This window comes from Mauremys reevesii, linkage group 10, assembly GCF_016161935.1.
Source record: "Mauremys reevesii isolate NIE-2019 linkage group 10, ASM1616193v1, whole genome shotgun sequence".
NCBI lineage: Eukaryota > Metazoa > Chordata > Testudines > Geoemydidae > Mauremys > Mauremys reevesii.
Window position 1 is genome coordinate 62,032,651 of NC_052632.1, and position 26,916 is coordinate 62,059,566.

The 26,916-nt window shown below is 40.0% G+C and overlaps 1 protein-coding gene and 1 long non-coding RNA gene across 20 annotated transcripts in view; one reads left to right on the plus strand and one right to left on the minus strand.

Annotated features, from left to right (window-relative positions):
• Positions 1 to 26,916, minus strand: part of GRIN2A (glutamate ionotropic receptor NMDA type subunit 2A) — a 294,429-nt gene that overhangs the window by 134,855 nt on the left and 132,658 nt on the right. For 14 of the 16 annotated variants that reach the window (XM_039492617.1, XM_039492630.1, XM_039492631.1 and 11 more), the window contains one exon: positions 6,016 to 6,608. In XM_039492617.1, coding sequence (XP_039348551.1) covers positions 6,016 to 6,608 — 593 coding nt within the window. Of the gene's footprint in view, positions 1 to 6,015; positions 6,609 to 9,053; positions 9,099 to 12,700; positions 12,732 to 26,916 lie in introns of those variants that run through there. The other 2 variants (XM_039492627.1, XM_039492634.1) reach the window with 2 other exon arrangements.
• LOC120373775 overlaps positions 12,977 to 26,916 on the plus strand; it is a 71,596-nt gene continuing 57,656 nt past the window's right edge. For all 4 annotated transcript variants that reach the window (XR_005585707.1, XR_005585705.1, XR_005585706.1 and 1 more), the window contains exon 1: positions 12,977 to 13,036. This is a non-coding gene — a long non-coding RNA (uncharacterized LOC120373775). The remainder of the gene's footprint in view (positions 13,037 to 26,916) is intronic.

Consider the following 26,916-nt stretch of genomic DNA (forward strand, 5'->3'; position numbering starts at 1 on the left):
TCTGTTAGTCTATAAGGTGCCACAGGGTTCTTTGCTGCTTCAAACAGGAAAGTGTCTTTATTCACCCTAATATATTACAGCTCCTTCCCCAGTAATTTGCAGGTGCATTATGCATTACATACTGTAGGAGCTCATGTTACAGCCTAATTGCATTGTGGAGACACACATGTTTCCCTTGTAGTCATACAGATTTAATGGCAGCACATGATCACACAGTGGAGGAATGCTGAATAGCTAATTCAGCTCCAAAACAGTGAGTGACTGAACAGGGAAAAATGTTTCAAAACGGATCCAAGCTTTAATGCAGACTTCCACCTTGAACAGTGGTTTTTGAATACAAGATCTTCTAAAAGTGAAAGGGTCTAACTGTGAAGGATATTCAAGACTGCAACATTCATGGAGTTTGAGGTTCAGAGTTAACGCTGAATTTATCTTTTCAGCTTAAGCTCTAATATTAAAGTGTGTGATTTAGTGAGAACAGTGTCAGTAGTTTTGGCGGGATTTTTTTAAAATGTTGATATATACTTAATATAAGAAGAAATCAAGAGCAATAAAAACTTGGTATAGAGATTATAGTGAATTTGGTATTGATTCAGATTTGTTCTGTCTTAGAATAAATGATTTTGGAAATATATTGCCAGTAGCTATGTTGCAACAGTTTGTCACCACATAGTTTTCTATGTGTTCCTCCTTTCCCTCCTCTTCCCTCCCCCTCCACCCCGTGAAGGGAGAATTCATAGATTTTTCTGCAGCAATTCTGGTGATTTTCCACAGTTCTTTCAGAGGCTCAGGGTGGGATGGAGGAAGCCTACCACTTAGTGCAACTCCTCACCAGGGCCACACGAATTATGGAATGTGAATATGAAGGAAAAAAAAAAAAAAGATCTACATGATACAGTATTTGCCATTTAGCAGAAACTGCCGGCGATGACATCCACATATACAACAGCAGCACCAAAGTGGAGCCATTTTGAAAGGAAAAGTAGCTATTCCTGGATGCCATAATTTTACATACCAATTCTTAATATAAATACACATGCCTATTCTGCACATACATACCCCACAGTATACAAAGCTACTATATGAAAGCATAACTCAATCTCCTTTTCTCAACCCCACTTCCCCATCTCCCCTCCCAAATTTAATTACATTCTCTATCTCAAGCAGCACAGATTCTGCAAGCAAAGTTAAAACCAGTTGACCGTTAAAATAGCATTGGAAAGTCATGATAATTCAGTCAGTCTCCCGCAACACAGTTTTATAAACACGCTGCTACAGATGTTTTAGAAGTGAATTCTAACATGTTTCTGTGGTGGCCACCCATTGGGGCCTTAGAAGACTTTGAAAAGCACATTTCCCTACTTCTGATAAATTTGCTCATTGACAACGGTCAGCCCTTTCATGTTTAGGAGACTGGAGTTTTAAATACCTTTAAGGGTTCTTCTGCTTTCTACCACAAAAGGACAAATATACACTTTTTTTGTTTTAAACAAGTCAGTGTTGCCATCAATCCCCTCTGTCTTGCTCTAAATGTAGGTAGTAACTATTCACTACACTGTTTAGAATGTAGTGGGATAGCTCAGTGGTTTGAGCATTGGCCTGCTAAACCCAGGGTTGTGAGTTCAATCCTTGAGGGGGATCATTTGGGGATTGGTCCTGCTTTGAGCAGGGGGTTGGACTAGATGATCTCCTGAGGTCTCTTCCAACCCTAATAATCTATGATTCTATATCCAGCATGCAGGCACTATGAATCTACTGCTTTGGGTCAGGATACTGTACAGTTAGGTTTCTGTTCTTTGCTGAACTGTTCACCCAGTGCTATATTAATTTGAAATGAGTGACTTTGCATTACTGGACTGGCATATGTTTTCTGATCCACAGCCAAAACAACGCAGAGCTCTGGGCTACAGATGCTGTAGCAAGCGACTAAAGTGAATAAAAGTGGACATAAAGAAAAGCTGTTTTCCACATCTGGAGGTTTACACATGCATCCTGTGTGACATTGCACTCTATATGTTTTATGGAAATATGCTTATGAGTGTGACTATGATGTAACTGGAATATGCTTTATGCAAAAGGTCTTTTGTAAGGTATCATAACAAAGGTTATAACCTACTGAATATATTCCTCCTATTTGTATGCATGCATCATTCTTGTATCTGAAGCTAGAAATATGAAGTATAACTCAGAGGTCCTATTGTAATTATGCAAAGTGTGGGCCATTAATGGTGGTTTAGAATTTTGATGGCTCCCATTGACTAGGACAATTGGTTGTAAATGGTTTATTTAGCTGCATGCCTTCCTGTGTATGTGTGGGCCAACCCAGGAAGAATGGAGACTAGGGGTCTTACAGTGACATGAGACCATGTCACATGATACTGGAATCCATCTTAATACTTGTACTTTTCCATTGATGAGGCAGGGGTGGGGACAGGCACAGACAAAAGATTCCCACCTTGTGCCAAACTATAAAAGAGGGTGGAGCAGGACAAACGGGGCAGCCAGTCATGAGAAAATGCCTGCTTACCACCTGAGATGTCTGCTGGATATAACAAAGACTGAAAGGACTGGGCCCAGACTAGGAAGGAGTCTAGTCTGTGAAAGAAGCTTATTGGACCATCTCTGAGTGTGAGATATTACCAGTAATCAGTTTCTTAATGTATTAGGCTTAGACTTGCATGTTTTGTTTTATTTTGCGTTGTGACTTACTTTGTTCTGTCTAGTATCAGAGGGGTAGCCACGTTAGTCTGGATCTGTAAAAGCGGCAAAGAGTCCTGTGGCACCTTACAGACTAACAGACGTATTGCAGCATGAGCTTTTGTGGGTGAATACCCACTTCGTCGACGTTTATTCTGTCTGTTATTACTTGAAACCACTTAAATCCTACTTTTTGTACTTAAAATCACTTTTGCATATTAATAAACCCAGAGTAAGTGATTAATACCTTGGGGAGCAAACAGCTGTGCATCTCTCTCTATCAGTGGTAAAGAGGGTGGACAATTTATGAATTTACCCTGTATAAGCTTTATACAGAGTAAAAACAGATTTATTTGGGGTTTGGATCCCATTGGGAACTGGGAGCTAGAGACAGGTAACCTGCTGAGCTGTTTTCAGTTAGTCTGCAGCTTTGGGGGCATGGACCAGACCCTGGGTCTGTGTTGCAGTAGGCTAGCGTGTCTGGAAGTCCCAAGCTGGCAGGGAAAACAGGCTCACAGGTAATTTCAGCACATCAGGTGACAGTCCCAAGGGGGCCTCTGTGACCGAACCAGTCGCACCATTTGTCCTGATTAACGCAGAGAAAGAAGCATCCAAAAGACCTGAGTTCACACATTTTGAAATAGCATGTGGCCTGACTTGATGGTCAAGGAAGGGTTGAATTTGATTTGTGGCCCAGGACTTGTGTGTTTCTTGAGCTGAAAATAATGTGGGAGGGGACACAGTTCCTAAGGCGAGGAAGATGGTTTTGCTTATGTCAGACAAACATGGTTCCTGTGGCCAGATATGGAGCTGCAGTAAGGAATTTCAAGCACAGAATCATATGACATCTTCCCCATATTCTGAGAAATAGTCAAGTAAACATGCAGCATAACACTCTGAATGGAGAGTTTATTGTTAAAAAATTTAGCCCAATAGCAGTCAAATAATGTTTCCAAACACCGAGGAACAAAATCATTTAATTTTCCAGGGCAAATTTGCCTCTGGACGTCAGAGGAATTCAACGCCAGAGGAATTCAACACCATTTTGATTTCAGTGGAGTTGCATCAGGAATTAATTTGGCCCATTGTGTTTACCAGCAGTGAATGGACCTGACCAGGACTCTAAAAGGAAATAGTCTAATTATTAGGGTACTGGATAGGGAATCAGGAGACCTGGGTATTAGTCCCAGCTTTTCCCCTGACCTGCTGTGTGACCCCAGGCAAGCTGCTTCATCTCTGTGCCCATTTCACCTCCTTATATCTTGTCCATGCATTGATGAAGAAACCGATCATTAATAATTTTGGCATAATAAGGCTGATATCAAATTATATGACTGAGCTAATTTTAAAGTTTCCATAAAGGCATGCGGTTCTCTCCAGAATCTGCTTTAGAAAAGCCAAAATACCAAATGTAAAATGTTAAGAAGCCAGCGCTGCACTAGGTGTTTGAAGAAGCCCTTTTATGCATGCTTTAGGGACAAAGATTGTGATCAGTTACTACCTATTTCTAGTTAGATAGATAGAAGTCAATTTTCAGGAGTGTGCACAACAGATTAGAGCAGGGATCAAATTCTGTTATAGTTAAATGAAGTTGTGAACTGAATCCACTCATACCAGTGCTGGAAACAGAACACTTTATTGGCCACAGTGGGTGCATATATTCTAATATGAAAGTACTGTGATGCTGAGCAGCAGCCAAATTATAGGTCATACAGGCAATGCCCCTTTTACTGATTGGCATTCCATTAGATACCCCACACACAGTATTTCTGGAGATGGTGTGTGTGTGTGTGTGTGTGTGTGTCTGTGTGTGTGTCCTTTCTAAAGTTACTGTGTATCACGAATCATAACTCTGGAAAAGGAAAAGCAATCTGGTATACCAGCAGGTATAAAAAGGGGAGGGAGAGAGAGAGAGAGAGAGAGAGAGAGAGGAGAAGAATTTGAGTGGTAGATAAATGTATTACTTGCATTACTTAATTCTATTTAAATATAAGAATGGATTGATTTCTCTCTCAAAACTATGTATTTCTATATATTACACCTATAAGTCACATTCATTATCAGCAAAAGAAAACAGTCACAATTCCTATACACGTATTGCTCCTCTTTCTTTTCACATTTTCAAAATACTGGAGAAATTAGGAGGACCAGAACCTGGCTCCTTTCTCTGTGAATTATTCAGACTCCATTTTTACTATTTTGCCTGGTTCTTTGGAAATTATTCAATTAATAGTTTATACAAAAACATTTCAGCCTCTAGAGTGCTTAAATTCTTTCCCATAAGCACAGCTTTGAATATTTTTTATTTGTGTTGTGTGATTGGCCACTTGAATCACATGACTTTCTTACCATTCCCTGACTGGACAATCCCCAAGCATACTTGTTGCATACTTGCTCAAATATATCTTGGTACTCATCACAGCATCATTCATTACACAACCATGTAAGTACAGGTATTGAAGAATACAATATCCAGTTACATATGCAGGGGAGAATTTAGAAAGGCAGGATGAAGTTAAGTGTGGTTATTAAAGGTTCTCTCACAAGTGGTCAGGACTTTGACTTACATTTACTCAAGCATCCCAGTGCCCCTAAGACAAGACTAGAGAAATGTTTATTGAAACTAAACAAACTGTTCCCATTTGAAGAGTGACACAATATTGCAAGGATACTTCCATGTCAACATGGGTTAATGCTGATGACTTTTTTACATACGTTTCCAAGGTAAAATACTTACAAGCAGAGGTAGCAAAAAACTACAATAGTAACAGACTTCTGTTCCTGTCTGTTATTAGTTGCCCAGATAATCCTGGACTTGTATAATTTCCTGCATCACCATTTTAACACAGAGTAAAAAGATGTACAAAGTATTAACTAGTTTGAGTCCTCTAAGAATTAATGGGAGTCTCACTGACTCAGTCAAGGCCTGCATAGTATTTTGACAATTTTACCTCCACATTACATTTTTTGAGAAATGAGTAAAGACACAACGGATAATTAATTAATGTCCCACTAACCCACTATGCTGAAACCAAATTTCTGAAGGTACCAGATCCAAAGAGATGGTAGCTCTCTATTGCAAGGAACATGGCATCAGTTCCATGCATAGACTAGTACAAGAAACAACATACCAGACCTTTCTGTAGGTTCCCCTGGAGATCTCTGACAAACAATAAATACAGCATATCTTTTATAAAGAGGCTGAAGGGATTAATAAAAAGTATTATTTTGCTACAAGGAAATATATTGGTACTAATCTGAAAAAAAAAATCATCATCAAAACCATGTACAGTCTTGGAAAAAAGTAGAACATCTTACTTGTGTAGTGTGTGAGATGGTTGTTCATTCTTCTCTAGTTGTCCATAGCAGCTGGTTTTTGCTTCTGGAATGAAGGAGTACTTTTCCAACATGGCTGATGCAGCTGTGCTGATAATCCCAAGAGCGTCCCGCACCCGAGCTTCTAAACTATAGTCCCATTCATCATAGGATGCTGAAATTAGCCCTGAAGGAAATTCCTTGGGAGTGATTTCTGTGTTGCCACTAACCAGGCTGGGGACTATCCAGAAGAAATCATAGCCTGTAAGGCCTAGGGAACGGGCTTCATCCAGAATGTAAACAGCTTCATCCTTGGAACAATAAAGCAGGATAACAGATGAATGAATTTTCTTCAACTGAATCTGGGTCTTGGCATCCCCAATGGCAGTATCAAGTATGATCACATTCTGCATGTCCCAGCCCACAAAACTGTTTTCCACTGTGGTCTTGACGAAACTTATGAAGTCCCGGTATCCAGGAAAGGTGCTGGTCACCAGGGAAAAAACATGCCAGTCATAATCTTGCATCACTTTCAGCATGACAATGGCTTCTTGCTGGATAGAAGCCCCAAACTGGAAGAATGTGGACATCACATCCTAGAATATGCAAAAGACAATGAAAGGTTACTATAATTGTACTGATGTGCAAAGAAGAGAGTGTGTCTGTGTCTTCTGTCCTCTTAAGGCCCATCCTTGTTACCTCTCTAACTTTCAGTGAGTGTGTGAAGTTCAAAAAATCTTTTTTACATTTTACATATAACACAACCAGGCAGATTTTGCTGTTTTCTTGTAGTCAGCAACACCAACTGCCAGTAATTGCAATGACTGATTACATCTTTAGGAAAAATGACATGAGCAGCTAGTTATCTACTAAGGAAATTTCTCAAAGCACTTGAAGGTAAAGGATGCAAGTCCAACTAGTTGTTACAGTGAACCATGTAGATTTCTACGCTATTTGAATGAATTAACTCCACCACATTGATGTAGATTTACCAAACCTTATTGTGAAACAGTGTAGTCCAGATGAATTATCTACATGGATCATGAAACAAAAGGGAAGCAGCTTTATTGCATATGTATGAAGCAACATTGTACACACAGGCCTGATGTACAGAGGTGCTGAGCTACCACAAATCTAATTTATTTCAGTGGGCGCAGTCAGCAGCTCTAAAAATCAGACCCATTGTACTCACATACTCTGTGTTCGCTGCTCATCACATTACATTCAGGTCACTCTGCCCATCTCAAATTAGAATAGTATTACATCCAGTACTAAAATAATGACTACTGATTTACAATATTGATAACCTAGGAGTGTCTAGCAACATGTTCCAGTCCGTGGTGAGATTAGTTAAATGGAAGTAACTTTGAAGAATGGCCCTGCATTCTATAACTTGCATCTGTGTGTGTTGTCCTGGTGGACACAACAGCCTCCTTAATTTGCCATCAGACACTTTCCTTGAGTTTGCCTTGCTTAGGTTTATATTCTCAGTCACAACATTTGACACAGCCCATTCCATTCTCCTTATGTCTGCCTATTGTGTTTATGTCATCTAACAAAAATTCACTTTTGTCATCTAACAAAAGACATCCACTTATACCTCGATACTTGTGTGTACTTTATTATAAACTCTTTACAGGCTTCTAATATTTCATACATGGACAGGGCATTTTCTAAATTTCTATTTGGATTTTATATTCTAAATTTACACAAATTAAGGTTACTAGATTATCAAAGCATATACCACCAGTTATATAATCCCCGGTGGTACAACAGGACATATTTATTTCATTTTCAGGACACTGATATTGTGCATAAACCATCATGTTAAAATATATATCGGCTATTCAAGGCTTCTAATGCTATCTTTAGAAAAGCGGTCAGTCATTCCTCTAATTCCTCTGATAACTTTATTATTAACACAAACATATAGTACAGTTCATCTCAAAGTGCTTTATGAATTCAGCTAAGAACTGTTATCTCTATTTTACATATGGGGAAACTGAAGGAGATACTGAAACAGAGACATCTATGACCAAAATCACACAGCAAGTTGGTGTTAGAGACCTGAGTTTCAGTTCTGGTTCTTAATGCCCAGTTGTGTACTCCGTCCACTGAACTATACCGGCTCCATGCAGAGAACCCTCTGCACAGGTGTTTGAGTCTTTTTGTTTGTTAAGGAGGCAAGCAGTGTTATTACTTTTAGAGCCTTAAGTACCCAACAGGAAGATTTTTTAGGGCTTAACTCCAATACAAATCCTACCATAGGGTCAAACTATGAAAAAAGCCAACTAGGGCAACAATGTGCGCATCACTGGTGCTAATTTAATCATCTGCCTTGGCAAGTATTGTCATGTCAAAAAGGGTATTGTGACTGCCAATGCTAGCCTTCCAATAGATGTGGGTAAAATCCAGTTTGATGAATTAAGGACACTATGAGGCATAGAGGGGAGAGAATTAAATATGGGATATTTTACTGGAGCAATTCCCCAGGGACTCCAATTATAAATCTAAAGAAGTCTTCCTTTCAGGGATACTCACAGCTACGTACAAACCGAGCACACTGAAAATATGTTCAGAGTCAGCATTTCACATCACTACACCAAAAGGAATTAAACATCCAAAACCATTTCCATTAATCTCATTTTACACTAATTCTCCAATACAAAGTAAATAACCAAGTGATTAACTATTTGGAGAAATATTACCAAACCAGTAGTTAAGTCTAACGCACTTTCTTTCCTTTCTTGTTTTTCAGATTTTTAAACTGTGAATGATATTTTCTTTTAGCCATGGTGTGCTCAGATGCAGTGGCAAAAGGATGTATTATGAACAAATAAAATAGATAAATAATAGCACTTAGAATATGTAAATAGACTTGACGACGAAATCCATCACATCCTTTCACTGCATCCCTATGTACCACTCATGACTGTAAGTATAATGGAATTGCTCCTCCAAGTGAAGGATCTGTTCAAGGGCCATTGGCTGCATAGACTCTGGAGGCACATCAGGGAACTCCAAAGAACAAGGAGACGTACCTGAACAGACTCTCAGCCACAATACGGCACAGAGGGACACTTACAAATGTATCCCTTTCTAATGTGCACATATAGATGCTCAGAGCCCCAGCTATAATTACTATGTCACAATCCCTTCCACGGCCATGCATGCTTTCAGAAACACTGGGTAGCCTTTTAACAAATTTTGAACATGACTTGACTTATCCACAGATTTTTCAAGCAAGCAATTTGCAATTAATACCATCCAATGGTCCAGCTGATTAAAACAATTAAGTGGATAAGACAGAACTTTGCTGCAGAACATTCAGTGCGTTAGCATTAATGTTGTGGACCAGATCCTCAGCTGCTGTAAATCTACATAACTCCATAGTCTTCACTGGTGATATGTTGATTAATACCAGCTAAGGATCTGGCCACATGTGCTCTGAATGATTTTTGCCACTACCTTAAAATGGGAGCACGACCTAATAGCACAGTTAAAGAACAGCTGGAGACTTACAGCTCAGGATAGCAGCAAGATGGAAAGTTGCAGGCATACATCTTTAAAAATTCAATGGTACTTACAAGAAATATTTATGTGCATATAAGGAAAATATTCAGACATTACATGCACAACATTTATTTGGCAAAAGCTATCATTCTGGTGAAGCTGAGAAATTGTAGGCCCAATCCAATAGTCCGTAAACATGCAAAACTCCCCAAAGGGGAGGATCCGGTTCAAAAACACTTTAAAATATTAATTTATGTTTTCTTTAAAGTTTTAAAAGCATCACAGCTGGTAAATCATCGCTCCATTGACTTCACTGTGTATTCTTACTTCTTCTGGGGAAGAGCTAAAACATTTAGTGAGGTAAATGACACAATTATTTATTTGCAAACTACAATGGGATACTTTTAATCTTTGTACCAGAAGAAGACAGTGACTGGCACAAGAACAAATTAATTTACCCCTTGCTGGGCAAGTTAAGCTTGTTTTGATCTTGCTTGTTTAGAAAGTGAGACCATGGTACCACAATGGGTTAGAAACCAGATTGTTACTCAAGATACGTGATTTAAGCACCGATCAAGGACATCAATTCTACTTAATGATGAAATATATTATGAGATTAGGGATATAACTAGGGTCCTACCAAATTCACGGCCATGAAAAACACATCATGGACCATGAAATCTAGTCTTCCCCCGTGAAACCTGGTCTCTTGTGCAACTTGACAACTGAATGGAGTTGAGAATGTCTTGTGTGCCTTTACCCTATACTATACAGATTTTCAGTAGACTTTTTTAAACTTTTCATGGAGAGTGGACAACTGAATGGAGAATGGACAACTGAAATTCAGAGAAAGGTATTCCTGAGTGTAAGTTGATTAGCTGAATATCAAAAGCAGGAAAATAATGCTACAGAAGCGTCAAACATGACCAGATATTGTAGCTTATAGAATGAACTTGACCTCAGCCCATTTATTTCAAATTTAAGGGGAGTGTAACTTTAGTTAGTGTCAGAACTATATCATGATTTACTTTCGCTGTTTTAAAACTGTGCACTGGGGAAAGGCCAAGTGAAGTCTGAAGATGGTAAGGGGTGGAATTGTCCCCCGCCCATGCCTTACAAATATATGCCACATCTCTTTTTTTTTTTTTACTTCTAGGAGTAAAGACCAAAGAAGCAGGATTTTTAGAAGCATGCTATAGCTTAATCAAGCACATTCCTATCAAAAATATAAGATTGCTGAACATACATTGGACATTTTTGTGGGAGCATCAGTAATAGCTCAATCAGAAACATCTCTGGATAAAATTCTAGTCCTAACACAGGCAAAACTTCTAGTGGGAGTTTGCAGAATTTGTTTTATTTATTGAGTTTGTAAGGGAGACTAGTGCTTTCATAACATGGATTCTTTTCACATACTTCTCTAATTAACAATAATTAAAGGGATTTTTTAAAGTTTAATTTTACAGCACTCATTCAGCTTGAGTCTCCCTGCTGCTCTGATTCAAGCTTGAAGTTAATACTAATTTTTGTCATTAGTTTTATATACTGCAGAAAATCAAGCAAATAAAAATCACGTTATGGATGAGTGGGAAGAGTCGCTGCTGCGCATTGCACAATTCACTTTTCTCTGCTCCTTTATGTTCTTCCAATAAAGGAATCGAATGTTTAAAGTTTGTAAGACATGTCACCATCTTGAAACAATGTGAAACAATGTAAAACACTTCTTACAGAGAAATTTGTTTTGGTCACTGAACATAATAGTTATTTTAATTGGTGCACACCTGGGTTTTCATACTGAGCAGCTAGTGATTGCTCATACAGTGGAAACTGGAGTCCAAGTCAGAGTTTCTGTTCAACTGAAAAGGCTAAGTGAAAAATACTTTAGAGAAAATGAAAGATGTCTAAAAGAGGACATCTGGGAATACACAGCCTGTGACTGAACCTGGTAACAGACCCAGCCAGACTCATGTCAGATACATGGTGACCCAGCAATGATGGGCTTGGGAACTTGATGAAAGAGCATTGCAAGGCTGCATCCTTCTACAGGATAATTTTCCACTCCCACTGCTGTAGATTGATTGGAGAGGACCAGCCTGCCTTTGCGAAGATCCTTACCTGGGATTTAGGAGGAGGTTGGATCTGTCTCAATACCTTGAGGAGGCAGTAAAGACCTTGAAGATATAAGTTGAGGGAAAGGGACCAGCCAGCTGGCCATTACAGGTCCAAGAAAAAACTTGGAGACTGATTGCATCCTAAATTTTAGGAGGGGTTAAAGTCCACTGGGGCACCCCATCCGATTCCTGAATGAAGGCAATTCCAAGTAGTAAGAGGGAGCTGGGTCAGTCCTGGGTCTGGAACTCTTCAATATTTTCATAGATTTGGACAATAGAGCGGAGAGCATGTTTATAAAATTTGTGGAGGATACTAAGCTGAGAAGGTTACAATCTCTTCGTTGGAGAGAATTAGAGTTCAAAATTACCTTGACAAATTGGAGAACTGGTGATTCAGTAAAGACAAGTACAAAGTAAGTTACTTAGGAAGGAAGAACCAAATACACAATTACAAAATGGAGAATAACTGGCTAGTACTGCTGAGAAGTATCTGGTAGCTATAGTGGATCACAAATTGAATACGCATCAACAATGGGACACAGCTGCAAAAAGACTAATATTCTGAGGTGTATTAACAGGAGTGTTGTGTATAAGACCCACTATATATTATCCCACTCTACTCAGCACTGTGAGACCTCAGCTGGAGTACTGTGTCCAGTTCTGGGCACTGCTCTTTAGGAAAGGTTTGGACAAACTGGAGAGGGTCCAGAAGAGCAACAAAAATGATAAAAAGGTTTAGAAAACCTGTGGATTGCCACGGACTCGCAGGGGCGAAAGAAAATGCAGGCCTGTTATTTACCAGGCTGCACGTGGCAACAGACTATATTGGTAAGAGATGCAAGGAGAGTGTGGGTCACGATGCAAACTGCAGACACACACACACACACACACACACACTAAACTTAATCAATTTAAAAGTTTTATTGGGGATAATTACAAGGGGTAAGGAGGCAGTGTATGATTAGCTAATAGAGTTAATGAAACTTAAAACACACAATGACTAAAATATCTACTAACAATATTTATAAACAAAGATGCAGCATTTAGTAATAACTGATACTTACAAATACAAACCAACGCATAACGACCAGCAAACGTAGAAGCTCTGTTTGAAACATGTGAGCTGAGAGAGAGGCTTCGAGGTGATCAGGCTCGGTTACGGGCATACACAGGATACACGGGTATACACAGGATACACGGGTATACACAGGATTCGTTTTTCTTTCTCCTCTCCCTGCCTGCACATGGCAGGCAGGCCATAAAGTACCCACTATGACATCATAGAAGTGTCATAGGGGACGGGGCCCAAAACCTGTTTGTGTTTGTTTCTGATTGGCACAAGCGAAGTTAACACCATGTAGGGGAGCAGGTGCCTTAAAGTCTGGCTTCGCCCCCAAAAGGTGAGGAAATGCATATTGCCTTAGAATGCGTTCAACACTGAATGACAAACGAAGATGCCAGGGCAATACCGGTATGGGCAAGTTCTACAGGATGCAGACAGGAACTCATCTCAACACTCAGCACTGTGAGACCTCAGCTGGAGTACTGTGTCCAGTTCTGGGCACTGCTCTTTAGGAAAGGTTTGGACAAACTGGAGAGGGTCCAGAAGAGCAACAAAAATGATAAAAAGGTTTAGAAAACCTGACCTCTGAGGAAAGGTTAAAAAAACTGGGCATGTCTTAAGAAAAGACAACTGAGGGGAGACCTGATAGCAGTCTTCAAATATGTTAGGGGCTGTTGTAAAGAGGATCACGATAAATTGTTTGCCACGTCCACTGGTGATAGGACAAGAAATAATGGGCTTAATGAGCAGCAAGAGAGGTTTAGTTAGAAATTAGGGGAAACTATAAGGGTAGGTAAAGTCTGGAATAAGCTTCCAAGGGAGGTTCTGGAATCCCCATCATTTCAGGTTTTTAAGAACATGAGGTTAGACAAACATCTGTCAGGGATGGTCTAGGTTTACTTGTTCCTGCTTCAGCACAGTCTGCACTTGAGGACTTCAACTGGTCCCTTCCTGCCCTACATATCTAGGATTCTATAAAAGTGAGAGAAATAAGTCAGTCCTTTTACAGCAGCTTCTTGTCTACTTCAAGCAATATAGCCAATACATCAACAAACTTCAGAGTTCATTGAGGACACAATTAACATTTTGCACATTATGTCCTTTCACTGATAACTTTTCAAACAGTTATTAAGAATGATTGGAGGAAAGTTAATCCCTGTTCAAAAATTGAGAGGGCTGCTGCTATGAAGCTGCTCCAGCAAAAGAAAATACATTGCCATTGCCAGCTGTCTGCAGGGAATTAAAACGAAAATCTATTAGAATCCATATTCACAGATGTTTAGGCCCAAGGGGACCATTATGATCTTCTAGACTGACCTCCCGCTAACACAGACTATAGAATTCTTTAACAGGGTCAACAATATACCGCGTGAGAGAGGAATGGTATACACAATTTATTTGGATTTTCAAAAGGCCTCTGAATAAAGTCCCTCACAAGATGCTTATTAAGCGGACCATCGGGTGAGAGTGAACGTTGCGTTGTGGATTAGAAACTATTTAAATGATAGAAAACAGCACAGGGAATATGTGGCCAGTTTTCAAAATGGAAGGAGGTTAACAGCAATATGCCCCAAGAGCTATACTAGGACCTGTGCTATTTAATACATTTATTCATGAATTGGAAAAGGGATTAAAAGAGAGGAACCAAAACCTGCAGATTACAAAAGTATTTAAATTAGTCAAATCTCAAAAGGATTTTGAGGCACATCAGTAGAAACAAAGCTAGGCCGCTAAATATAATGGCATATGAAGTTAAAAGCGGAGGAGTGAGAGGTATATTGGAAGGAATAGTTTGAACTACTCATAGGTGTTGATGGGTTCTAAGTTAACATACATCTCAGGAGGAAGAGCTAGGTGTCATTGAAGATCATCCACTGACAATATCTATTCATTATGGAGCAATCAAGAAAGCAAACAAGTTGTTAAGGAATACTCAAAAAGGGGTGACATTAAAAAGCTTTAAGCATTATTCTCTATCATAGAAAAACTAGAAAGAGACTAACATTTGTACCCTCTTACTCTCAGAAAGTGAAGCTCTACCATTAGGGAAGCTAGAGCCTTACTCATTCGTAAGAAGGTAAACATAAAAACCAGAGTAAAATAAATACACCTTGCAGACCAATTCTGTGCACTTTTCACAACAGCTTATGCCGTGGAACAGAAAAGCTGATTGAAGAATCTGTGCAAGTACAGCTGCTCAGTGGTGAGCTGGAGCCGGTTCCCACAGGTTCCCAAGAACCGGTTGCTAAAATTAGACCTCCGTGGAGAACCGGTTGTTAAAGGGCCAGGGAGTGGGCAAAGAACTCCGGGCCGGACCATCCTGTTGCTCCCAGGATTCCCAGCTAGGGAGGCTGAGGCTCCCCCGGCCCCTCCCCTGCTTCCCCCAAGCTGCAGCGAGGCCAGCTGCCGGCACCAGCTGGGCAGCTCAGCTGAGCTCCGGAGTCGTCCTGCTGCTTTGAGCTACGGGCAAGGTAAGGGGGGAGGGGGCTGCAAGCTCTAGGGCTGCCGGGGGGCAAGTGGGACAATTTGCCCCAGGCCCTGCAGGGGCCCCCGGCCCCACGAGTATGTCTCCCCCTGCCCCCAGCCCCTCCCCCGCTCCCCCCCCCTTAAATGAGAACTTTTTATAGGGAACCAGTTGTTAAGATTTTGGCAGCTCATCACTGCAGCTGCTACAGTGCTGCAGACAGTCACTGTAAATGGGCACTTTCCAGCTGACAGCTGAAAAGCAGTAGCAGTCGCTGCCACCACTGCACTTCATTAAAAGTGCTCTTAATTAATGAGCTCATGTACAACTAAGGGGAGGTTCAGTGTCACACCTACTGTTTTTGGCCTAGATTTACCAAGATCAGTTAAACAAGAAAAAAAATATGCTTTTGTGTCAAGAAATCGAGCACTCCTCCTGCTAACAATCTTGGTTAAACAAGTGTCCTTCTGTAGTATGCAGTATCAGAGAGCTGGCACTCAGCTCTGAGCACTCCAGGCCACATAACAACTGTAAATGAACTTCAAACTCATAAAGGGGGCCTAAAAGTAGACTGTTATCAGTATCTCAGTAGAGGTGCTGTGGGCATAGTCAATCATCTGGATGAAATATTTGACACTGAAGCATTTACAGATCATATAAAGCATTACTCCTCTCTCTTACGTGGTAAGAGTTGGAAAGAAAATTCTATCCAACACCAAGCTACTGATTTACAGCTGAGACATTAGCTGAAGTTACAGAAAGGTTGTTTCATATATTCATTACCATGTCAGAGAATTACAAGTAAAAACATCTGAATTTGACAATATATTTGTGAAGAATTATATATGGGGTCTAAGAGAATCAGGAGCTGAACTTGAATGTTGCAATGCCTGTAAGCACTGTCAAAAACACTTAGACACACTTAAGTATGCTACAATCAAGGGTCTGATTTTACTCCCTTGTCACAATCTGCAGCTGACCTCAGTGGCGACAGAATCAGGCCCAAAGGCATTCCTTAAGATAAGTTTTGTATAAGAGTACTATATGAACTAATGAAAAGGTATGCATATCAGGAATTGAATTGCTATAAAAACAAATGTCACTGGACATCAAGTTCACATCTGAAAACATTCTGCCTGAGCTGAATTCCAAAATCTCTCTCATCGCCTTTTTGTAGAGGGTGAAAGAAAATCCAAAACTGTAATTAACCAAGGCTTCTCAATCTGTGCGCACCTTTTATACAGATAACTAAGTAGGTTTAATCAAAACTTCCACTAAAAATAAAGCAGCATTAATTTAAAAAAAATACTACTCTAATATTTAACCAGTAGATTTGTTTTACAAGCAGGTGTGTTTTCTCCAAGCGAACTATCCGCCTATCAGTCTGGCAGAGGGTGTTTATTACCCTGGGGTCTATAATAAGGAGCAGGCCAACACCATCCCCTCAAAAGCAACTTCAGATGCAAATAACTTCTACAGAAGGCTAAGATTGTAACAGGGTTCAAAAAAGAACTAGATAAGTTCATGGAAGTTAGGTCCATCAATGGCTATTAGCCAGGGTGGGGAGGGACAGTGTCCCTAGCTTCAGTTTGCCAGAAGCTGGGAATGGGCAACAGGGGATAGATCACTTGATGATGACGACCTGTTCTGTTCATTCTCTCTGGAGCACTGGGGACTGGCCACTGTCGGAAGACAGGATACTGGGCTAGATGGACCTTTGGTCTGACCCAGTAGGGCCGTTTGTATGTTCTTATGATTTCCCAGAAGTACCAAATACATCAAATTTTGCACTCCAAACTAGCTCAAGGCAAGAGAGTCTTTAAGAATGAGTCATCTAATAAAATCTGACAATATGAATGTAACCAGTACGTTGAAGAACAAAAGTGAAGTTAGAAGTTTTATACTAGTGTCCACTGTGGAGCCTTGATTCATCATAGCCCAAAATATGAACTTCCTGAAGAAAAGCTTTGTTTTACATAGTTGGAAAGCAGAATGGAGTCTTTGTTATGTAAAATAAACATTCCATTACTCTGAGCTAAAGCATCCTCATGAGATGCAGAACTCTCATTTGGGAAGCTGAGGAGATAAAATTCAGATAGATACAGATACATAACAATGACTCTCAAGTGTTCTAAGTGCCAAGATGAGACCTAGCTAAGGACGTTTGATGTTATAGTATGTGATGGATGGTAGAGAAGATAATTATAATGTAGAGATATGCAGATAAAAATTTGCACTACCTGCATCGACTGAATCCACCCACGCAGTCCCACACCTTTTCCTTGACAAATCAATGTTTCAGTGTTGGCATCTCGTTTCAGGATGCATAGACTTGCACAGACAATACTTCTGAGAATAGTGTTGTCATACTTCAAGAGACCTTTCAGGCATTATACCCTTTGGGCAAATAGTACTCTGGGCAGAAGCATCTCTGCTCTACATATATCCATGTTATTTAGAGCTTTATGTGCATAACAAGGATTTTTCTGCTATGAACTATACCTATAGTACTGAGTTATTATTCTTCAGTTGAGGAAAGGTAAAATATACGCAGGTGTGGTTCTTATTTCTAGCAAAAAATTGAAAATTTCACCTGTAATATGCAGGATGGATACATGACATGAAAACAATGAAGGGAAACTATAAATGAACTCCAGCTGCCAAGCCTAGATCACAATATTTTTTTTAATCACATTCATTATTTCTTTACTTACAAGGTTTAATGAAAAGTTCTAGGGAGGATTACAGATGCCATACTGGGTTGGATTTACGGTCTAGCAAATCCAGTACTTTGTTTCTAATGGTGGACAAAAGCTAAAAAGAAGATAACTCTTCTTAATGAGCTTAGCCAAATATTTAATACTGTACCCCTTTCAGGAGTCTGATTTGTCTTACATATCCCCAAGTCTCACCTCACTTAAAAACTACTTGCTTACAAAATCAGACATAAAATACAAAAGTGTCAGAGTACACTACCACTGAAAAATTGCTGACTTTCTCATTTCCACCATATAATTATAAAATAAATCAATTACAATATAAATATTGTACTTACATTTCAGTGTATTGTATATAGAGCAGTATAAACAAGTCATTGTCTACATGAAATTTTAGTTTGTACTGATTTTGCTAGTGCTTTTTACGTAGCCTGTTGTAAAACTAGGCAAATATCTAGATGAGTTGATGTACCCCCTGGAAGACCTCTGCGTACCCCCAGAGCTACATGTACCATTGGCTGAAAACCACTGGAGTAGGGCATTTAGCCTCTAGAAACTATGAAACTCCAGGCCCAGGGCCTATATGATCACTATATAGCCCCCCTTTGATTCCTTGGCAACAGAGCTGCCTAAGAAACCATCATTCTAGCCCTTGTAAAGGAGGGTTCCATATTGCTTAAGAGCTGATACTGACTGAAGCCAGCTTAAAGTTAAAGCAGTTAATGAGATGATGATGAACCTACTGCGCCCATCCCCAGGTATGGGATAACCCCTCCCCACAAAGATCCCTTCACCCTGTCCTCATGAGCAGATCCATCCCTTCTGCACAGAAAGAGGAAGATCCAGTTTACTAAGATGTATTATTCAACTTCATTCAATTATTGCTTATTAATGTAACAGAGAACAGGTGAGCTTGGAAAGCAGTCAAAGCAGCAGCATGGAGAGTCTCCATCAAATGGTATTGGCTGCCACTCGGTTCCTCTTCCAGGTGACTGTTTTCCAGTGCTGTATTCAGCATGAAGGTGGCACAGGTCAAATTATGAAATTAAATTAGAAAAGCAAAAAAAAAAATCTAATCTTTAAAAATTCTTATGCCTTTACCACTCATGTTCTGTCTGCACTTGTAATATTCCCTAATGTGAAACTGCAGCCACCATTCTGGACGCTTTAGGAGATATTTAAATTCTTTTTAAAACTAAAAATTAATTAAGCGAGATCAGTGGTTTTTCTCAGTGGACAAGCAGCCATCACCACACTGTGAATATCAGCCTTGTTGGAAGTCTCAGTTAAATGGCAAATATTTAAATGGGCAGAGATCAGATCAGCCAGAGAAAGGCCGCTTCTGCTCCCACAGATGTCAATCAGACCACAGATGGCCACTCTAAGTTAGGGTACATGCATCCAAGCAGACTCAAAAGCTTCAAAAAAGTAATTAACGGTAGTACTGGTGCACCCACCGCAGGCAGTGGGAGAGATCACCACAACACATGCTGCTCATTCCCCTGTGCTGCCTAGGGCAGTTCTTGCCGGCTTGCCCCTGTGCTACCATCACTACAGCAAGCAACTGGAAGACACCTCAGACACTAATGCTACGTTGGTTGGAGTGGGGAGAACAAGTATCAACTGAAGTGTGAGAAGATTCATTAATATTTGTAATCTTCATATCAGTCAAGAGAACAGATGTTATAAAGCAACACTCAGAATATGAACGGTGCTAACTTGCAAAATGCTCGACCCACAATTTGAGCTTCCTGCCCCACTGCCTGCTCACAAAGACTGTGCTTCCTGCGCAATTTCAGCCAAATGGCTGCCTCTGAAAGGCATTACTTCTGATGATCATCAGTTAGCTCTAACATGTCAGACCAGGAAGCAATAGAATTAACCAACACACTCGAGACATCATTAGAACTCAGTAAACAGTCAAAACTTCACAAATATTTTCATGGAGAAAAAGCAGAAATTTGGGCTCACTATGATTAGTGGATCATCCACTCCTCACAATTATTTGGACGACCACTGGGTATTCATAAAAATATAAGGCATTGATTCTGACAGCTTTTGCAAATTTTAACATGAATGTTTATTTTTCTGAAAATTGGGACAAGTCCATTTTGTTCATTCCTATTTTCCAGTTTAAAAATATTACAGGCATCCAATCTGACACAGGACACCCATTGTACAACATATATGTGGAATAATCAAACTAACCCATTTGTGAACACCCATTCTGAAGATTATTCATCCAAACTCTGCAGCAAATAACAAATAATTTCGAAGAAAATCAGCATTCACCAGCAAATGTTTCAGTAGCCAAATATGGGGCTAAATGATTACTTTTCATAACATGGTCCAACCAGCTTTAATCATCAATGCCACTACAAATTATATTCCAACCAGTGGGTATTTCATTAACCTCACCTGTCTAATAAAACCCTGATAAAAGATCATTTTCAACAGCTTTTCAATTTCTCAAATATGAAACATTGGAGCTTTTTTTTTTTTGTAAAAACAAAACACAGGCTCAGAACAAACAAGCAAAAAGTAGTATATTTTAAAATATAAACTTCTTACTAATTGCAGGAATTATTTAGCTTCAATTATAGACCATGTTTTTGGCATACTTCACTCTAATAGATTACCTGACTTTAGTAGAAAAAGCATGAAACTATTCCTACTGAAATAGGTCCCAACTCAGTCTTTCAAATGACTAAAATCTGAACAGAGAGGTTGTTTCACTCCAATGTTTGAACAATACTGTTACAAATGTGCATTTACAGACTGTGATAATACATTCAGAGAGAACGGGTGTGTAAGTGCTAAAACGTGATGTGGTTTTAAAATGAAAAGTGCAGTACAAGAAGATGTAGAGGCTGATGACATTTAAAACAGCACTCCATTATTGCATTAAGACCAAGCTCCATGTTTCTATTCTGCTTTGTCCAAAAAAAGTCTCTTATATCAGAAAAGTCATTCATTTTATTATATTGTGTGATCAAACACTCAAACTGCATAGTACATAGTGTAGTTCTGTACACTAGTTGCTTCACCACTGTGAAGATAACAGGCTATGCCATTCCCTCTAATGGATGGGTGGCATTTTTTTCCTTTAATTCATGCCCTGGCCAATATGTCTTGTGAACATGTCAGATTTATTAATCCCCAGTCTCGCCACAAAAACAAAAGACTCTGAATGAAGAGAAATGACAGAAACATGAAACCAGGTTTCAGGTCTAGATCAGCTGGAATATACCATTTGTTGCTTTCCATGAGGAATTGTTTTCCTTGTAGCATCATCTCAACCCCTCTGAGAAACATGGTGGATTTCATGAGCTGGTTATGACCAAACTTCATCATTGGGCATAGACAGAAGTATAAATAAAAATGGCGATATAAAAACACCACTTAAGTGTTTAGAGTTGTGTGACAAATGAATGTAGAGGGGGAAATGAATGTTGGCCCATGAGAAGGTACTCAAATTACTATTTGAAAATGAGACAACTAAATCAGCAAGAGGGCCCAACAGAGCCATCACTGAGGTTCCACACCTCTCTTTTTGGAATCTAAATGTATGCTGCTAGATGTTCCCATTAACAGACAAATGAGCAGAAGAGTTTGAACATGCCAAACACTAAATAGGACTGCAGTTTACCCTGCAGACAGTGAGAGTAAGAGTTACACACAGGGCCTGACTGCATAACCCTTGATGAGGACAGACTCTGGATAGGGTGACCAGATGTCCCGTTTTTAAAGGGACGGTGCCATTTTGGGGGACTTTTTCTTATATAGGCGCCTATTACTCCTCACTCCCATCCCGTTTTTTCACAGTTGCTATCTGGTAACCCTAACTCTGGAGCTTAGGATAGACTCTGGAGTCAACTGCCTGTTAGCTAAGGCTGTAGAGCAGACTCATTTCTCTCCCCGCCATCCCCGCCCTTCCACTAGATGTGACCACACCCAGGAGGTTTGTGAGTTACACACACCAGTATGATTAAGGATTCCACTATGTAGTATATGTTTATTCCTTTTGGAGTACAGAAGGCAGTTAGTTATTCAGCAATTCAGATGTGCACCATAGTTTCATAACCCTCACCACACCAATAATAAAAATAATAAATCTAATTTCAAGCTGTTTCAGAAAACTTGGATGAGAGTAGATAAAAGGACCTGAAACAATTGTAAAAAATTTATATTACTTATATTACTTACTATCAGTCCAATTTAGAGAGATCAGACAAATCGCATTTAGAATTCTTCAAAAGCTGCCTTTTAAAAAAAAGCTTAAATGAGATGGCTTAAGACACTTTCAGGATATTAATTGTGTCCTCACTGAAGGGTAGCTCTGCAGGTAGAGAATCAGTATACACAATTTTTATTCTCTTAATTGCCTCTGCCGTGTCTACTTCATTAACAGACTTTCATCCACATTTACATTTTTGGCTAAATTCTGGCAAGTGGTCAGTTTGTGTGCACAAGAAAAAACAGAGTATGCTTGTCAAGCAGAAAATGTGGCATTAGGACATGGTCACTTCTCTGAGAGAACATGCAGCATAGAAAGAATGGTTGTGGGCTGGCCAAGGTTTGGTTAAAAGTGACTGTGGTCCACGTACAAGGTATATCAATGAACCCTGAAGATTAAATGGGTGGTATATGTAGGATAAAGTATTTTCCCTCTTAGACGGAATCATTTTCCATACATGAAAGAAGCCCGCACAACTGCATGTCATGTGGTTTTCAATGCCACCTCTCTGCACAAAGACAGAGATTTGGTCTGTCTGCTGGGATCTTGGCATAAGTATTTTGCTGTATAGAATAGGCTTATCACCAAAATATCGTCCTTTGTTTTCTTTCATTCCAGCTGGCCTAGATTAGTAGAAAATAAATGAATTAAAACAGCAATACAAATTACCCAGCGTACGTGCAATACCATTTTGCAATTAGCATCCAAAAATGCTATTGGTAATATGAGGGACCTATTTATAATTAATTATGGAATGTCTCATTTAAATAGAAGTTTCTGTAAGTGATGTTCGTAATTATTGCATTTTTGCTTTAGTGTTCTTGTATTAGCTGTACCTTCTTGATAGAGGCAACTGCAAAGTGCCCTTCGCTAGCAATTTCACTAATGCTTAAATAGTCACGCTCTCCTAAATAAAATGGTTTTATTTTTAAACCTCATACAACCAAAGTGACAACTCTTAGGAGCAATACTGCCTCCGCTCTGGGAAACTAGAGGACCTTTTCTGTAACAAAACATGTGTTCCTGCAGCATGTGGAGGGGGTAGAATAGTCTAGGGAGCTTGCCCAGGAAATGCATACTCCTACACATGCTAGACAGCCCAGCTGCACAGAAGGTAGGCTACTGCACAGCAAGGATACGGGAGCAAGGCTGGCCAGCACAGGGTGCAGTTGGTGTATTTACCTCTGTGTGGATGAACTGGTCATTCCCGCCATACATTTAAAGAATAGCATGGGGAGAACAGGCAACATGGAGGCTATTTTTAGCAGCTCCAGGGCACTCTGCAGCACGTGGATGGAGGATTCCATCCTGTCAAGTCCCAGCTAAACTCCCGAGTGCACAGTCTGACTGCCTTGGCTGAGCTGTGGTACAGAACTTGGGCCTCAGCCTCCACTGATAAGAATGGTTATTAGAAACCTCAGTGCAACCCATATATTCTGCTACCTTTGGTCCTGCCTCAATACAGTGATGCACAGGGTGAAACTATCCACTAAGTTCTGATTTAAGGAGCACACTGCAGCGGTGGCCACACTGGTAAGCAGCAGAGTTTGCATATTTGGTGATCAGTGGCTAACACGCATTTTACCTTCCTAGGATCATGCAGACATTTTCAAACATCTTTGGAATGTGCTTCAGACTGGTGCCAACCTGACAGATCCATTATCAAGTCTTCAGAATTTGTACTTCAAGTTTTACATAGAACAAAATCAGTTCTCATTTATTTAACTTTTATTCCCAAATTATATAAAACCGTCCAGCTAGTATTGAGAACTGTCGTAATACCTGAGGCCTAGCAGGCCTACTTTGTTAGCCTGACTGGTGAAAAGTTGGTAAAGTTTCATGAATTGTCACAATGATCGGTTATATAAAACTGCTTAAGAACAGATGTGAGGAGACAGAGAAGATAGGATTAATTACATTAGAAAGGGTCTACTGGTACCACTCAAAGACTGTGTTAAGATTACGATATAAACAAAAGGAGCAGAGGATTTGAAGTCAATGAACCAAAATTGATGTAAGAAAGTAGGCTTAAATTGATGGACAAAAATAACGAGAATATAGATTATAAAAAAGAAAGGCTTTAGTAGGGAGATAATTTTTGCCATCACTACGGCTGTGGTGGAAGGATTATTGCTGTGACATCAGACCTTGGATACCAGAGATATGAGCCAGAGCAACAGCTGTCATGACCTAGGTTCCCTGTAAACTGCACGGCTGCACAGCAGGCTATTTAGGGCCATGTAGGAGCCCCAGCCCAGCCCAAACCCAGTGGAACTGCGAAGGCCAGGGAGAGGAGCCCCTCCCCCAACCCAGGCCCACCAGAGCTGCCGTGGCTGGGAAGAGGAGCCCTTCTCCTGGCCCAGCCCCACTCTGCCAGAGCTGCTGCAGCAGGAAAGATGCCCCTCCCACCAAATCCAGGAGCTGCTGCGGGGAGAGAGAGCTCGGGGGGAGTCCTCTGTTCTTGCCATAGCCCTGGGGCAGCCTGCACCCTAAACCCCTCATCTCCTGCTCCACCCCAGACTCTGCACTCCCAGCCAGAGCCCTCACCCCCACCCCACACACCCACCAACCTTCTGCCCCAGCCCTGAGCCCCCTCCCTCACTCTGAACCCCTTGGCCCCACCCTGCCACATGAATTTTGTTATGTGCACCAATATGAAGTTCACATGTCACACATCACCTCCATGTTGGTGCACATAACAAAATTCATTCTGCACATGGGCAGGAAAAAATTAGATGGAACACTGGTCATGACTTACCTACCAGGCCAAAGCTTCCATCTGAGACTGACCAGTCAGCCTGTATTCTGAAATCAACAAAAACTGTATTTCCCGCATCTTTACTGTGCTCTCTTTTCTGTCCACTCTGTCTCTATCTTTTTTGTCTAAATCAGGAAAGTGACAATTTGACTGAATAAGATACTTTAACCAATATTCACTGTCTCCCAAAAGGGACTTTGTTTATGCCAAACTATCAATTGCTATTTCAATGCTCTTTACCTTGTTTTGATTCTTTTTCTTTAGTACGTTGACATCAATACATTTCTTACGTTTGGCATTAATGTTGTAGTTTGTTTCCCATGGTACTAATAAGGCTAAGGTTTCTGTATCCCAAACCTCAGACTTTGTTCAACATTAAACAGAGTTAAGCAGTGGCTGGGTTAAGTTAACACTTTTAGTCTAAATTCCATCTAAATTAATACAACAGGACCCTTGAAACGTTTGGCTCTAAAAAGCTCTAAAAAAACCACAAGATCTTTTTTTTTTTCCCCACAAACACCTGACCCAGAACTCATACCCCAAACCTCAGCAAGGACATTGACTTCCCCAACCTTCAACAGTCTCAGATCTGACCCTATTTACAGAAACTTGATGGCTGTTTTATTTAAGTTATATATGATAAAGAACATCCGTGCACATATTCCCATACTTCCTCTAGCAGATGGGAAACCTTCTAACTCCTGAGACGTTATCTGGCCTATTTAGATTTCACCCGTAAAAGACAAATATTTGTATTTCTCCAAATGGATCCAGAATGTTAAAAAGAAGTGTAGGTTTGGGTTCGATTCAGGACTCATGCTGCAGTTCAAAATTGTTCACTTATCAACAAACATTGGCATGTGATTATAATCTTAGATATTTCTAATTGTATGCATTGATAAGCATAGAGCAGAAATTATACCAGATTCCAGCGAAAACAGACTTTCCTATTCAGTACTTTAAATTTCAAAGTGACATGCATTCCCTTATGAACTTATAAGAGTGGATTTATACTTTTAATTCTTGACGCTCAGCTGTGGGATCAAGGGACTATTGCTTGGAACCGTTTAAATGGATGTTACACCCTGAGAAGATAACTGAACTTTTCACTTCGGTTTTGCATTTTTGTGTAATACATTTTTCATGAGTAATTTGTTATGCACATTTTTTTTTGTTTTGTCACCAATAATTGCCCTGAACTCTCACTGAATAACACTTTCATATCAATGAGTATTAGCATCATTTTTTTCTTTTAATAAGCATCTTCATAGCATGTTTCAAAGAGGCAGCACCAGCACACTGTATCATCAGTGAGAGGACAATTTCCTTTCATTGAGTTTTCTAAGTGAATTGAACATTGGAGGCAGGGGAACTTTTGGCCAGCATAGATTTCCATGCAACGTGCGAGAGAATTTTAATATTGATACACATGTAAAGTCAAATGGTGGGAGACGGGGAGAGAACAGCAATTACCACTAAGCAAATAAAAAAAAGCCCAAACACCAGCACTGATATTAAGACAGTTAGCTCACAAGATGGATACAATCTCCCAAAGCACTGGTGATGAGTGCAGTGTAATTAGTTAGGTCAATTTCATAGACATTATTTAGTTACTTTTGCATTGAATTCAAGAAGCAAGGTGGATGTGTGCACAGTCAGATGCAGGAGATGTAAACAGGAGAGTAGAGATTGTGCTGTTACCAAAATCCACAGAAATCATTTGTTCCTTGATCAAATTCTTCTTCCCGCTCCCAAATGTACATAATATAGTTCATCTCCACCCCATCTTGTCCCAGCCCTTTCTTGTCCATATTCTTCTCTGTCCCTCTTTAGCTACATCAGGAAACTAAAAAATCCCAATAGTGACCATACAAGCATTTTCTTCTGTTCTTGAATGACTGAGTTCTTCTATACCTTCAGCAGCAGCAGCAGCAGCAAAGGATTCATCATGAATTACTGAATCCACAGTAAATGATGCCTTACTAAACAGCTGATGACTGACTGGAGGAACTGAGGACCCAAGGCAAAGCCAAGGGTCATT